The sequence below is a fragment of the Salvelinus alpinus genome, chromosome 28 (genome assembly GCF_045679555.1).
Source record: "Salvelinus alpinus chromosome 28, SLU_Salpinus.1, whole genome shotgun sequence".
Taxonomy (NCBI): Eukaryota; Metazoa; Chordata; class Actinopteri; order Salmoniformes; family Salmonidae; genus Salvelinus; species Salvelinus alpinus.
Genome location: NC_092113.1, coordinates 15199669 through 15215501, shown reverse-complemented (window position 1 = coordinate 15215501; position 15833 = coordinate 15199669). Strand labels below are relative to the sequence as shown.

The 15833-nt window shown below is 41.4% G+C and overlaps 2 protein-coding genes across 4 annotated transcripts in view; both read left to right on the top strand.

Annotated features, from left to right (window-relative positions):
* LOC139557256 (partitioning defective 6 homolog beta-like) overlaps positions 1-6538 on the top strand; it is a 38444-nt gene extending 31906 nt beyond the window's left edge. For both annotated transcript variants that reach the window (XM_071371812.1, XM_071371813.1), the window contains exon 3: positions 2654-6538. In XM_071371812.1, the coding sequence (XP_071227913.1) occupies positions 2654-3534 (881 nt within the window). In that variant the 3' untranslated portion in view covers positions 3535-6538. The remainder of the gene's footprint in view (positions 1-2653) is intronic.
* Positions 6539-7020: 482 nt separating this feature from the next.
* The window catches only part of LOC139557257 (brefeldin A-inhibited guanine nucleotide-exchange protein 2-like), a 39057-nt gene continuing 30244 nt past the window's right edge, over positions 7021-15833 (top strand). For both annotated transcript variants that reach the window (XM_071371815.1, XM_071371814.1), the window contains exon 1: positions 7021-7368. In XM_071371815.1, the coding sequence (XP_071227916.1) occupies positions 7203-7368 (166 nt within the window). In that variant the 5' untranslated portion in view covers positions 7021-7202. The remainder of the gene's footprint in view (positions 7369-15833) is intronic.

Below are 15833 nucleotides of genomic sequence, written 5' to 3'. Positions count from 1 at the left end.
GAAAGAGTTAAGAACATATTTACCAAATAAACTTAAGTAAGGATGAAGTGACTTTGCATAGATGATAGACGAGTAGCAGCAGTGTACAAAACAAATGGGGGGGTGTCAGTGTTTGTTTGTGTGTAAGCAAGGGTAAGCTCTGGTTTGTTGTGTGGGCTGTTATACGGCAGTTGGTGTGCATGGCTGTTTTTGCGACTTATAGAACAGCTTGTCTTTGAGGATGTATGAGTGGCCCTCATGGGCCTCCTATTATACACTATATCCTTGACTATAACCTCATTCTTAGACTTTCCCTTTGATATTTGGGGGGACTGTGTGAAAGACGAGAAAAATGTAGACATTCACTGGTATGCTTGACTGCACTGTAGGGACCAGTCTGCCAGACCTGTGCGTGCCTGTCCTTTAGAAATGCCTTACTGTGTGTAGATGTAAACATACCTCTGTGTGAACATCACACATACTTCTGTATATATAGTGTATGTGGACACCCCTTCAAATTACTGGATTTGGCTATTTCAGCCACACCCTTTGCTGACAGGTGTATAAAATCGAGCACACAGCCATGTAGTATCCATAGACAAAAATTTGCAGTGGAATGGCCTTACTGAAGAGTTCAGTGACTTTCAACATGGCACCGTCGTAGGATGCTTGCTTTCCAATAAGTCAATTCGTCAAATTTTTGCCCTGCTAGAGCTGCCCCAGTCAACTGTAAGTGTTATTATGTTGAAGTGGAAACTTCTAGGAGCAACAATGGCTTAGCCATGAAGTGGTAGGCTACACAAGCTCACAGAATGGGACAGCCGAATGCGCAGCAGTCCTCTGTTGCAACACTCACTACCAAGTTCTAAACTGCCTCTGGAAGTAACGTAAGCACAATCACTGTTCGTCGGAAGCTTCATGAAATGGGTTTCAATGGCCGAGCAGCCACACACAAGCCTAAGATCACCATGCGTAATGCCAAGCGTCGGCTAGAGTTGTACAGCTTGCCGCCATTGGACTCTGGAGCAGTGGATACGCGTTCTCTGGAGTGATGAATCACGCTTCACCCTCTGGCAGTCCGACAGACTAATCTGGGTTTGGCGGATGCCAGGAGAACGCTACCTGCCCAAATGCATAGTGCCAACTGTAAAGTTTGGTGGAGGAGCAGTAATGGTCTGTGGCTGTTTTTCATGGTTCGGGCTAGGCCCCTTAGTTCAAGTCAAGGGGAGCTCTTAATACTACAGCGTACAATGACATTCTATACGATTCTGTGCTTCCAACTTTGTGGCAACAGTCTGGGGATGGCCCTTTCCTGTTTTCAGCATGACAATGCCCCCGTGCACAAAGCGGTGTCCAAACAGAAATGGTTTGTCGAGATCAGTGTGGAAGAACATGACTGGCCTGCACAGAGCCCTGACCTCAACCGTTGGAATGAATTGGAACGGCGACTGCGAGCCAGGCCTAATCGCCCAACAACAGTGCCCGACCTCACTAACGCTCTTGTGGCTGAATGGAAGCAAGTCCCCGCAGATATGTTCCAACATCTATTGGAAAGCCTTCCCAGAAGAGTGCTCCACTCTTGAACATTGGCACATATCTGCTCTTATACAGTAGCAGCGAAGGGGGGACCCAAAAATAATACGGATGATTTTGGAATGAGATGTGTCCACATACTTTTGGTCATGTAGCGTATTAGCTGGACGCTTCAAAAACATTGAGTCTGGATTATTGTGTGTGTTCATGTATTTTAACTCAACACCCAGTTTTTGTGAATATGTAAACCTATAATTTGTTTTGCAGTTATTCGTCCTGGTAATAAATGTATGTCTCATGGGAATTGAAATGGGATACTGCTTCTCTGTACAATTGATCCATTGTTTTTCTTGTTGATATGGGGAGGGGAGGAGGGTGTACCTGTCAGAATCTGAGTTCTGTAATCCTTATCTACAACCTACGTGATTCCATATGTGTTATTTCATAGTTGTGATGTCTTCGCTATTATTCTACAATGTAGAAAATAGTTACAATAAAGAAAAACCCTTGAATGAGTAGGTGTGTCAACTTTTGACTAGTACTGTGTGTGTATATATAGCCAGCAGAAGAGAGAAAAGACGATAGATAAAGAGAATGACTGGGGCACACAACACAGGAGGGAGTTAATGTTTATGATAATGTTCAGCATCTGTGTGCTGGTCGTTAACCATTAGAGAGCCATTGCCTGGTTCTCTCTGTCCTCCCAGACCTTTGATCTAGTATAGAGCCCTGTCCCTGCTCTGAGCCATGCTCAGGTATGTCCCACAGCAGCACGGTCGCCATGAGTAAGCCTGTGAGGAATTCAGAAAGCCCTTTCATGAAATAGAGACCGGAGTCTACGCTTCCATTCACTCCACATGAGGAATAATACCAGGGAAGGGAGGGCAGAGGAAAGCACTGAAACAAGTTTAGTGAAAGGAGGGAGTGGCTCTAAGCTAAGGGAAGCCTCGGGTTTAGAGCAACACAATCGCTTTTGCATAACTACAGTAAAGTCTGCAGTAGAATGTCAGTAATGAATTATAGTTCCACCATGATAATGATTGTCAGTAAGCATTTATGGGATGATATTGGATCCCGTCTGCACTGATGTGATATTGATGTGGTTGGTTCTAATACAGATTGTTTTCCCCTCTTTTTGCAGAGGAAGCAGACTACTCTGCGTTTGGTACGGACTCTCTGACCCGTCCTAAGAAGACTGTCCTAGCTGCCGTGTTGCTGCGGCCTGATGCTAACCGAAAGAAGCCCCCTGTGATCATTAGCCTGCCCAGGGACTTCAGGCCTGTCTCCTCCATCATCGACGTGGACATCCTCCCTGAGACACACCGCCGGGTGCGCCTCTACAAGCACGGCCAGGAGAAACCATTAGGTTTCTACATCCGCGACGGCTCCAGCGTCCGGGTCACACCCCAGGGTCTGGAGAAGGTGCCTGGGATCTTCATCTCCCGCATGGTGCCTGGGGGCCTGGCTGAGAGCACTGGCCTGCTGGCCGTCAACGACGAGGTGCTTGAGGTCAACGGCATCGAGGTGCAAGGCAAGTCTCTGGACCAGGTGACTGACATGATGATCGCCAACAGCCACAACCTCATTGTGACGGTGAAGCCAGCCAACCAGCGCAACAACATCATACGGAGCAGTGGCGGAGGGGGTGGGGCGGCTTCCGGGAGTTCGGGTCGCTCTTCCGACAGCGGCGCCAGTTTCTACGGCTATTTCACCCCGGGTGCTGCCATAGCGACGACCCCGGCACACATCATCCAGAACTTCCACCCAGAGGAGCTAGAGAGTGATGAGGATGATGAGGACCTGGTGATAGAGGCAGATGGGGAGGCCGTGCCCATCCCACGGGCAGCCTCGGCCAGCTGCAGCATGCCCTCCCTGCCCCGCTACGAGCCCCACCTGAACCTCCGCTCCACAGCCAACGGAGCCCTGGCCTCCAGCACCGGTTCACTGAGCACGGTCAGCACGCCCGACAGGGGCCTAGAAGGAAGGAGCCTTGAGGAGGACGGTACACTCATCACACTGTAGACACATACACCCTTCATACTTGCACAATAATTACGGCACACACACATTCATACTTAAATGGTTTTACTCTCGCTCTTATATGCAAAAACATAGTCTTGAACATACATTCAGATACCTTCATGCATACACAAAGAACACAAACGCCAAGACCTACGCATGCGTGCCATAGTATCACCACAGCCCTCCCTACACTGTGACTGACAGACACATTAATTACACATGGTGTTTGTGTGGAAGGGGAAACTCCTGATTCAAAACCACAAAAAGCACTTGTTTCTATTTTGGGAGACCGTTTCTATATTCTTCCTCTTGAGGGCAGGAATGAGATGGTATTCTCAGTTGTGTTTTTTTTGTTGTTGTGTGAACTGTACGAAAGGACTGATTTTAATGAAAGGTGTGGGCAAATGAATGCACATATGTATGCTCTGACCTCTCCCTAGCTATTCTACCCTGGCTTGTTAGATAGAGGAGACTGTGTCTTGAGCACATTTGACAATCTGCTTTTGCCTGGTCACTTTGCAAATGACAACAACCCCTCCCCTAGGTGATTACAGCATGTGGGAACTAAATGGCTTCCATCCTACCTGTTACCATAGTAACCAACAAAGAGCAGAGGTCTGCAATAATACTCTAATTTTAGTCTGAGAAAAAACTAATTATGGGCTTCTTTGTGTGGATCCGAACAGGGTTAACCACTATTCCTGTCTCTTTTTTCCCCCCAAGCTTTTAATGTTTATAATCATTAAAAACCAACTAGAAGCAATTATGCGAAGCAACTGGACTTTTGAAAATCTCTACGGTTTAATGCTGTTTTTTTTTCTGTTTTATTTCAATCAAATAATTGACTGTATGATTTTTATTTAGTGGAAAATAAGTGTACCGCAACATACCATATTGGAATTCTAAGGACCCATGGGTAAGGACCATATCTCTACATTACTGTCGTCGGTCAATAATCCAGGATGTCGTTGTGTGGGTGAGGAAGATCCATCTTTCTTGTTTTTATTTTTCATTGAACTTTTCTTTCCTCATGACAAGGGCTATTTCTCCACTTTGTCTATAAAGCGTGACAGTATGTGATTGTATATGTGATTCTCTGATTTCTCTGACCATGACTCTTCACTCATCTCAGTATGTTCCTCATGTTCTCTCTCTTTTTTCATCTGTCCATGTTTTGTATGGGCGGAAGTACATGTAACCGATAGGGTGGGCTTTCTTACAGTTTTCCATCTAAGTTCACTTCGATGTGGCCGGAATCATTCGTGTTTGAACAGTGCCCTCATTTTATATACAGTATTTGTCCCGATTTCAAAGAATGTAATACTGGTATAGATTGCACATGAATAACTGGACTGTGACTGATGTTACATAACTTAGAGCTAGGACACTAATGCCCCAAGAGAGGAGGGATGGGACTGTTGAAGAACCAAGTCGGCAGGAAGAAGTTACTATTTTGACACTCTCACACATACCGACCCAGTCTCTGTGTTTGCACCTTGTGTTTGAGTAAGGTGGAGTTCGTCTAGCGCTACACATTGTATAACTTGGATCAGTTGAGGGAGTGCGTATTCTCACCTGTTCCTTGTCACATGTCTGTCACATGTCTGTCACCTGATGTCTGTCTGTACCTGTGGTTGTTCAGGAAGGTCAACACCAGCAAGGTGATTTAGAATGCCGGTAGCATAGATCCAACAGAGTTGCCCAAAACATTAGACAGTTTCTCACTAAACCATAGCTGTGGGAAGTAGGGGTGCTGAAGGTGCTGCAGCACCCCCCAGCGAAGAAAAAAAATTGCAGCACCCCTGCCCGCAAGCTACTTCCCGCGGCTATGCACCAAACTACAAATGCTTAACGTGAAACTGATCAGGCGAGTACCGCAGAACGTCTTCATTCCAATAGATTGTAGTTTTATTCTCTGTGTGATTAGTTGCCATTGAGCTGTTGTGAAGTATATTTGGGAATTAACACTAAGGCTGTACTCAACATGTAAACAGTAATAGAAGCTAACATACTCCTTTGAGAGCAGATGGGGCACTGATGTGCATCATTTCTCATATTGCTTTTGGCTTTTGCTTGGGGAAACAAAATGTACTGGGAACAGTTGCCTTACTCCCCTCTAACCCTCTCTACCGAGCTGGACTGCAGTCTGTCTTACCTGCAGAAATAACTAATGAGAATCATAAACACTGGATCTGTGATCAAACATCTGCTCAGAGCAGGTTAAGTGAACTGAACTTCCACTCCCTATCATTCCTATCATACTGACTCATTGACACTGTGAGGTACTACTCCATTCTCTGTTATGGTACACACGGTGCTGAAGAGTTGAGATTTGCTTTGTCTCATTCCAAACAGTTCTGTAACATTCAAAGCATGACGAGTGACATTTTGAAAGGCTGAATTTTAGAAATCTGTTTAATTTATTTTTGTTTTAACTACACCGGGCATTGGGATTGTAACCACAGCTATTTATTTTGTAATCATGTTTCAGCATAGCAATGAAAAGTCATATGTTTTCATTTGTGTAACTGATCCACTATGTTAATTCATGGTTGAAGTTCATGATCTCATTTATTCCTGGTAGGTACTTCTTGTCCTTTTAAAAGTAGTTTGATTCAATTGTTTTTCTGTACAAGCAGTTTATAGGGGGGTAGATTATAACTCACTATGACAGTTTTTTCACCCTCATACTGTGAATTCCTTTATTCTTGGAGAGACCCTGTATTTCAGAGAATACACTAAACAGGCTTCGGAATTATTTTGTTTTGTGTCAGTTTTTTTTTTTTTAAAGATAATGAGCAAGGATTTTTGCTTGCTAGATAAATCCTAAGGTATAGATTTGTACTGAACATTTTCAGTATTTTCTTATCAATGCTATATGATGTACATTTTTATCACATTTAATGAAAATGTTTTAAAGTAGTAAAATGTATGAATATAGATGCACATGTATAATTGTTGATTCCATGAGCTGGAAAAATAAACTAATGTAGCAATCATTGACTATATGTTTTGTTTCTTTTCTTTATTATTACAAAAACCAGCATTTTAAATAATGTAAATATTTCAAGAACCAAAAGTAACAAAATGCTGAGGGTCATGTTCAAGTGCTCCCATCATATCTTGTCATGTTCCAGACTTGGGACCATTGCCTTGGGCACAGTTGAAACATAGTAGCAAAGATGCTGGTAACGCATTCAGTTGTACAACGGACGAGGTATCTGCCTTTCCCTTTCCATCATGTTTCTATAAAACAAGACCATTTTTTTTTTAACCTAACTAGATAACGCCAGATATTTTAGGGCCACACTGCTGCTTTCAGAGGAATCCAAATCAATGTATGACTAACGAGTCACGTCGGGGCTAAAATATTATCTGTAAGAAATATGTATAAAACCCTTATCAGCATGACGTATATAAGGTTTTGTTGGGAAACTGAAGGGATCATTCGATCCAGTGGAGGGGGCCAAAGCGTCAAATAAAATCAGTTTAGAATCACGTGACGTGACGTGTAAACAACATGGCGACTCAGTGCTGAGGTAGCAGCCCCAACAAAGTCGGTGGATAGACACACCGATAGCCTGGTTTCGTTAGCATTTCTCTCGCCTGCATCTACGCAGGGTCAGGCCAGAGATGCCGGCCTGAGAGAGCAGCAGTTATATCAAAAGATGCAACAGCAACAACGTCTTGCTCAACAACAACAGCAGAAGCAGACGGAAAGCACAAAAACCAAGAGCATGTTTCTGTCTAGGGCGCTGGAAAAAATCCTGTCGGATAAGGAGTTGAAGCGGAGCCAGCACAGCCAGCTGCGTAAAGCATGCCAAGTGGCTCTTGGTGCGTGAGTTTAATTTTTTTATTGGTGGACGTTGCGTCCTTAGTGTTGTTATTTCTTCAACGTAATATTTTAGCTACCTAACGTTAGCCCTTCCGTGCTAACTAGTTAATTTTGTTTGTTAGCGAGTTAGCTATGACGTTCAATGGCCTCCTGTCAAGGTAGCAAGCTTGCTAGCTAGTTCGATTAGCCAGATTGGTGGCTAGATAGCTACCAACACAACGCAGCATAATGTTCAATGCTTCCAGTCTTTGAAAACTAGTTAATGATCGTGGAGCCTTGTCATAGATCTGACTGCATGTGAACACTAGGCTATTATATTCAGTCATATGCTATGTCTTCAGATTGCAATATCATCCATGTCAACTTTGACAGCTAGCTACCTAGCTAGTTGGCTAACGAGTTAGCTTGCTACCTAGCCATTGGACCAATCATTGTACAGTACGTAGCACTGTCACCTTCAGTCAGCTGGCAATTTACTTCAGTCAGGATATTCTGACGTCTATTATTTTCCACTGAGCAGTGGAGGGATAGTTTTACACTCCCACGCATTACTCTTGTGCTGTGTTTTTTTTGTAGAGATCAATACTGCTAAATGGTAAACATGTTGGGAGACATGGCTGCTGTACATTTTTACTGTTAATGAATATACGTGTGTATTTTAATGTAGTTGAATGTTCATTTTTACTGCTAGTTCAGCACGGCATAGTTGCTGTTGTCCAAAAAAAACACGAGATTCTTGAGCAGGGTCTAACCCAGTGATGTGTGTAAACCCATCATTGGTCTAATCTAGAAGAATTTCTAGCTAGATGTTTTAAGCTACCAGAAATTCCAGTTCAGTGATGGCATACTTCCGGGAACTTTGAAGCCTATTGTCCAGTCTCTCCCTCACTTATTTTGAGATGGAAATAAGAGCCAAACAAGTTTGCGCTTTGACCCGGTCCTGCACTGTACATTATTTATGATTCATGGCAGGTAGACAAGCAATGGTTTCCTATTCACCACTTAGATTCCAGGCGACACATTGTCACAGACAGGTAACCCCATACTGAATTAGCTCCAGATTCATAGGTGGGTAAATGTTGACTTTGCTCCCTTTAAGTGAATCTCTCCATATTTACATTACCCAGCCCATTCATGGACTATCATATTTGGCACACTGTACACTAAACAGTTTACTTAGGCTCTGGTCTATTCATTGCATACTTCTCGTTGGCATAGATGTTGCGTTCATCCTGGTTTGGAGTGGTGGTTGGAGAACCTGCCTGCCTATCACCGCTACACTTCATTGCCCAAGTTCTTTGTTATAATGAGCATTGTTAATCTGATAACATGTTATAATGAGAATGCCACAATGAATCCTTATCCTCTGACAAATATTAGCCACTCTTTTTCACAAACTGAGTGGCCAATGGACTGTGGTTCTCCCTAGTTTGTGTATGCACACACATGCCATTGAGCAATTAGGCTAAATGTCCTAGGGGGGGGTTCCACTTCCAACAGACACTGTCTGGCACTATGGTTCATTTGCACTTTACTGCACTGTAATGTATCCTAGGTTGTGACATTTAGACTATTGCACAAGTTGTATATCCTGATTATATTTTAAAGGGGAGATGAGATGAGTGACTGGAGGTGTCCAGTCGTGCAATAATTATAATGCTGCTTCCACAGATAATGGAATGTTTATGGCTCCCACAGATAATGGAATGTTTATGGCTCCCACAGATAATGGAATGTTTATGGATCCCAGATGAGCCAGATTCAGGGCATCTTTTTCTCCCCTTTCTGATTAAGCAGTGTTCAGATGTACAATACAACTTCATTGTCCATAGTAACAACGGAAATGTTGTTACTGAGAGCACACAGACACACAGTTGAGAGGAACACAGGGTCAAGCTGCAGTTGAGACTACAACTGCTGTAGGCTATTTCCTCAGTCCATAGTCTATGCTCCCTGTTCTGCTGTTAGGCATGCCTTGCCTTGAGAACAACTTTGTGTGTCAGCAGTTGCCAAGAATATCAGTATGTGGAGTCCTTGGGTATTGCAGCAGTTGGTCATCTGGATGTGTGTGATACAGCCCTTGATCACATCTGGCCTTGTATGCTAATGCTTAGGCCTAATACATAAGCAAAATTGTGACATTGCGTGGTGCAGTTAGGCCTGTTTTGACAGAGCTGTTATGAGCACAGGCCCTTGTGTCACAACTTTGGACAGATCAATGTCAAGGGGATACGATTGTGTCTGGTCATTAGCTGGAGGTTTATGGGTTTTGCGGTGGTGGGAGTGTAGGCCTACTTTAATTTCAGTTCGCCTAACACCATAATATCAATTGTTTGAAGTCCGTTTGATTTGTTTTTTCTAATGTAACTGTATAAATGGGTAGGTTGATACTGTCATTTCTATGCTACTGAAATTATTTGAGTCACAGAGGAGACACTTCTGAGGGGTATAGTACAAAGCAGGATCAATGAGTTGGCTAGCTAACTTTGACAAAAACAACCAGAAAGAACTGTAGATTTTTCTGGTTCGTTAGGAAACCTTAACAGGTACATGTTTTGGTTGTTGAGTCAATTACACCATGCCTATTTCAAGCTTATCTTTCTAAAAGTTCAAATGTGTTTCAGAACATGTAGGCAAGTTAGCTGGGGGAAATTCCACCGTAACAGAGTGACGCTGGGACCCTCTTTTTTCAATGTATGCCAACCAAAAACCATTAATTGAAAAGTTTAACAAATCATGCTGAAGTCTACTTTGTTACAATTGCCACTGAACATTTTACTAAAACACATTTACTTGAGGAACAGTGCAGGTGGAAAGTTTGGTAACAGAATGACAGTAAAATCTCAATTTGTTTTTTATGTGACCACATTCTCCAAAAACTCTGTTAATTATCTACTCCGAATTAAGATTCAAATATGTCTGCAGAAAGAATGTGGTGTCAGCTACGATATGATCTATTTTAGTTATTGAACTACAGTAACAGAAGTGGATAAAAATCCGGTAACAGAATGTCATCATGGATCCTTGATCTGTACTATATAGAAATGCATTCTTATGAATGTCATTCTCTTCATGGTGATGTATCCTGAACTGGTACACAAAGGTAGAACAATGTAATATCTTCCTTTACATGTTTGGGTATTATTCTACACTCTGGCTATTATTCTAATAAGCTCCGCCCACAAACAAGATCTGTATCATTCATAGACTTCAATGTTTCACAAGTTTGCACATCACAGTACAGTCCAGTAGAGTATATTACATTCTACTCTACTCGTGTGCTGTATTGTACAGAATCTACTGAACTATACTACTTTTCTTTACTGTACTGTGCTCTACTGCAGTGTGGTCGCAAACTGTGGGGTGGCATGAGAGGTTGGTGGGGCGGTGGTTCCCTTGGTGGCCTGTCTGGTGGGGTGTGTGTGTGTGTCAGTGCTGTGTATAAATTGACTATGCAAACAATTTGGAATTTATAACACATTGTTACAAGAAGTGACGCAGTCAGTCTTTTCTCAACTCTCAGCCAAGAGAGACTGGCATGTAAGGTGGCAAAATTCTGGGAACTTTCAATAAATTCCTTGTTTTCCCGAAGTCCCAGTTGGAGATTTCCCAGAACAAGCAGGAAATCCGTAATTCTCCAACCAGGATTTCTGGAAAACCAGTGAATTTATTGATAGTTCCTGGATTTTTGCAACACTACTGGCATGCATAGTATTAATATTAGCGCTCTGATTACAATGAAGAGCAAGATGTGCCACTCTGTTCTGGACCAGCTGCAGCTTAATTAGGTTTTTCTTTGCAGCACTTGACCATATGACTGGACAATAATTAAGATAAACTAGAGCCTGCTGGATTTGCTTTGTGGAGTGTGGTGTCAAAAAAGCAGAGCATCTCTTTATTACAGACAGACCTCTCCCCATCTTTACAACCATTCAATCTATATATTGTGACCATGACAGTTAACAAACTTAGGTAACATCAAGTAATTTAGTGTCTTCAACTTGTTCATCAGCCACATCATTCATGACCAGATTCTGCTGAGGTCCAGAACTTAAGGAATAATTTGTACCAAATACAATGCTCTTAGGTTTAGAGATGTTAAGGACCAGTTTATTACTGGCCACCCATTCCAAAACAGACTGCAACTCTTTAAGGGTTTCAGTGACTTCATTAGCTGTGGTTGCTGACGCGTGTATGGCTGAATCATCAGCATACATGGACACACATGCTTTGTTTAATGCCAATGGCAAGTCATTGGTAAAAATAGAAAAGAGTAGAGGGTCTAGAGAGCTGCTCTATGGTACACCACACTGGGGCTCCTGAGCGGCGCAGCGGTCTAAGGCACTGCATCTCAGTGCAAGAGGCGTCACTACAGTCCCTAATTCGAATCCAGGCTGTATCACATCCGGCCGTGATTGGGAGTCCCATAGAGCGCCGTCCAGGTTTGGCCGGGGTAGGCCATCATTGTAAATAAGAATTTGTTCTTAACTGACTTGCCTAGTTAAATAAAGGAAGAAAGAAATATAAATATTTATTTTCAATGACATGTATGACAGAGAAGCTTCCATTAAAGAAAACCTTCTGAGTTCTATTAGATAGCTCTGAATCCACGATATGGCCGAGGTTGAAAAGCCATAACACATACAGTGGTTCCTCCTTTAAAAGTTGTGAGTTTACGCCGCGGGACTTAGAGGTACCCAGCGTCACGGCTTCATTGCTCCAGACCACAGCAGGGTGGAGTTAGAGCACTCATTATGCTTTTGGGTCCCAAGGTTTTTATATGACCAATCATATTGAGTGGTTCCAATGACGAATTTGACGTTATGCCACCCGTCGCTGGTGACTTTCTTAAAACTTCTCTAGGATAAGGGGCAGCATTTTCACGTTTGGATGAAAAGCATACCCAAATTCTACTGCTAGCTACTCATCCCCAGAAGATAAGATATGCATTTTGTTAGATTTAGATAGAAAACACTCTGAAGTTTCTAAAACTGTTTGAATCATGTCTGTGAGTATAACAGAACTTATTTAGCAGGCGAAACCCCGAGGACAAACCATTCAGATTATTTTTTTTGAGGTCACTCTCTTTTCAATGAGGTTTCATTGGGAAACCAGATTTCTAATTGACCTGCTTGCAGTTCCTACCGCTTCCACTGGATGTCAACAGTCTTGAGAAATTGGTTGAGGTTATTCCTTTGTGTAATGAAGAAGTACGGCCATCTTGAATGAGAGTCACATTAAGTGTCCTGTTAGATAGAAGCGCGTGAGCAGAAAGCTGGCTATAGTTGGTTTTAATCCTGTATTGAACACAGATCATCCCGTCTTCAATTTGATCGATTATTAACGTAAAAAAATACCTAAAGTTGTATAACAAAAGTAGTTTTACATTTTTTGGCAAAGTTTACAGGTAACCTTTGAGATATTTTGTAGTCACTTTTGAGCAATTTGGAAGCTGTGTTTTTCTGGATCAAATGTGCCAAATAAATGGACATTTTGGATATATATCGACGGAATTAATCGAACAAAGGACTATTTGTGATGTTTATGGGACATATTGGAGTGCCAACAACAGAAGCTCGTCAAAGATAAGGCATGAATTATTTTTGTATTTCTACGTTTTGTGTCGCACCTGTAGGGTTGAAATATGCTTCTCTGTCCTTGTTTACTATTGTGCTATCCTCAGAAAATAGCATTGTTTGCTTTCGCCGAAAAGCCTATTTAAATTCTGACATGTTGCCTGGATTCACAACCAGTGTAGCTTTAATTTTGTAACTTTCATGTGTGATTTAATGAAAGTTAGATTTTTATAGTAATTTTCATAGTAATTCATTTGAATTTGGCGCTCTGCATTTTCTCTGGCTTTTTGCCAAGTGAGACAGTAGCGTCCCGCCTAAACTCAGATTTTTGGATATAAATATGAACTTTACCGAACAAAACATACATGTATTGAGTAACATGAAGTCCTATGAGTGTCATCTGATGAAGATCATCAAAGGTTAGTGATTAATTTGATCTCTATTTCTGCTTTTTGTTACTCCTCTCTTTGGCTGGAAAAATGGCTGTGTTTTCTGTGGCTATCTACTGACCTAACATAATCGTTTGGTGTGCTTTCGCCGTAAATCCTTTTTGAAATCAGACATGTTGGCTGGATTCACAACAAGTGTAGCTTTAATTTGGTGTCTTTCATGTGTGATTTCATGAAAGTTAGATTTTTATAGTAATATATTTGAATTTGGCGCTCGGCATTTTGACTGGCTTTTGGCCAAGTGGGACGTTAGCGTCCCACATATCCTAGAGAAGTTTTTAAGCAAAGATGTCTGACAAAAACATTACGGTGGAAGCACATGTAAGTAATTATAACGTCATAACGAGTCAAGCAATAAATGTAAATCATGCAGCGCCTTGTGTCAAGATCGCAGATTTTAGAGAAACAACAAATGTCGGTACATATAAGTGTCTAATATCGGCTGAAAGCTTAAATTCTTGTTAATATAACTGCACTGCCCAATTTACAGTAGCTATTACTGTACTGAGAAAAAAATCCCATGCTATTGTTTGAGAGCTCCTAACAAAAGTTTTCACCGCGATAGGTTTGATAAATTCACCTCTAAAGGTGGAATGTGTACTTGCACTCTGATTTATCATCCAAAGGGTCCCAGAGATAACATGAAGTGTTGTTTTGTTAGATAAAGTACTTTTTCATATCCTAAACAGGTCCATATAGCATGCATGATTGATTTTGTATTTCCACTCGTTCAATTTGCAAAGAAAGGAATCTGTGAAAATCTCACCCTAAACGTTGCTTCAACCAGTCAAATCGCATTCGTATGTATTTCTCAGAGATCCTAGAACGTAACGAGACTTCACTATATCATTAGGGGTGTAGTATATCCTATAGGACACCATATATGGTCAGAGAGCGACGCCTTCATGGCACGCCAATGATGCGGGTGGTGTTCACTTGAACGACTCTATCTTTGTCAAATAAGCACCAATCGGGGTCAAACAAAGCTAGCTAGATAGCCAATGAGCTTGGCTCTACGAGAGTATCCGGAAACCATGTATCGGTCCTACATTTAGCTACTAACCTTGTACGACAGCATGCCTTTTCATTTTGGACAGTTATAAGTTATGAAGTTATGAAAACTGGTTGTTTTGCAAATGTTGAACTTATAATATGGCTATTAATACTGGAAAAGCTAAATCAAAGTCCAAGTATACAGATTTGACGATATTCTTGCAGAAAAATTTAATATGAATGCAACGGTCTCCTTCACGATTTGCACAAATGTACCTGGGTGACTTCACACTAAATGTCATGGAGAAAGCTCATACTTCAAGTTATCCATCTGAAACTTTGCACATACTCCTCTGCCATCTTGTGGACACATCGGAATTACAACCAGATAGATAGATAGATAGATAGATAGATAGATAGATAGATAGATAGATAGATAGATAGATAGATAGATAGATAGATATGAAACATTTCTTACGGAGCATTTCCATAAGCACGCAAGTTTCTTCAACTGTCTTCTGACTGTGATTAGAGCGATGTTGATGTTGTGTCGTGATGCCAGCAGATTCCAGATGGCCTTTGCCGATCGCTCATCATCTTCATTCATCAGTGAGTCGATGGAAATGCAATGTAAAAATGTGCAGCATACAGTAAAGACTAGCAGTCGATTTATTTAAGCATTATTAGGCCTACTTTACAGTTTTGTCGCCTACTGTACCTGTTCATTTTCCTGGGCTTTCGAGTTTGGCATAAAACAGGCATCTGATGATAGTGTTTGCGAATAGCACTGTCTGTGACCAAAATCCCCAAGTCTACCAGTATTGAATTGTCTCCAGTAGATTTTCCGTTCCTCCTGAATGCCCTAATCTGCTCACTTAATAAATTAATAGAGATCCTGGTCATGGTGCTACAGTTTGTTGTCCATCATAATCAAAGTGAGGACAATCGGCGATCTGCTTAATACTTATAGCCTATTGTAACCTGAAAGTCACACCTTTCCTCACCCCGCCCAAAACTCCACCCTTGAACAGCTCGTTTTTGAATGGTAACTGTGTTAGAGAACAGATGAAAGGGACATCGTTTTCATCAAGCCAGCAAAAGCAAGTGATGTCTGCTAAATAATCAAGTTATGTTTCTCCAAAAATAAAGAATTCTAAATAACAAACTGGCTTTATTTACAAATTAGTGAGAATGTCTCACCCCATGTTCAAGAATTGCCTTTTTCTCGCTCACTCTAAGTTAAATGAAAACGAAATCTCCAAAATATTGTTACTTTTTAAACAAAGCAATATTATTATTATTATTAATTCATTTAGAATTATTTAAAAAAAACTTAGATATAAAAGCCTCTTAGATATTCCATAATTCTAAATTAATAATAATCAAAATCGCTTTTTTTTTTAAAGTTACAATATTTTGGAGTTTTTTTTCTTCTTCATTTAACCT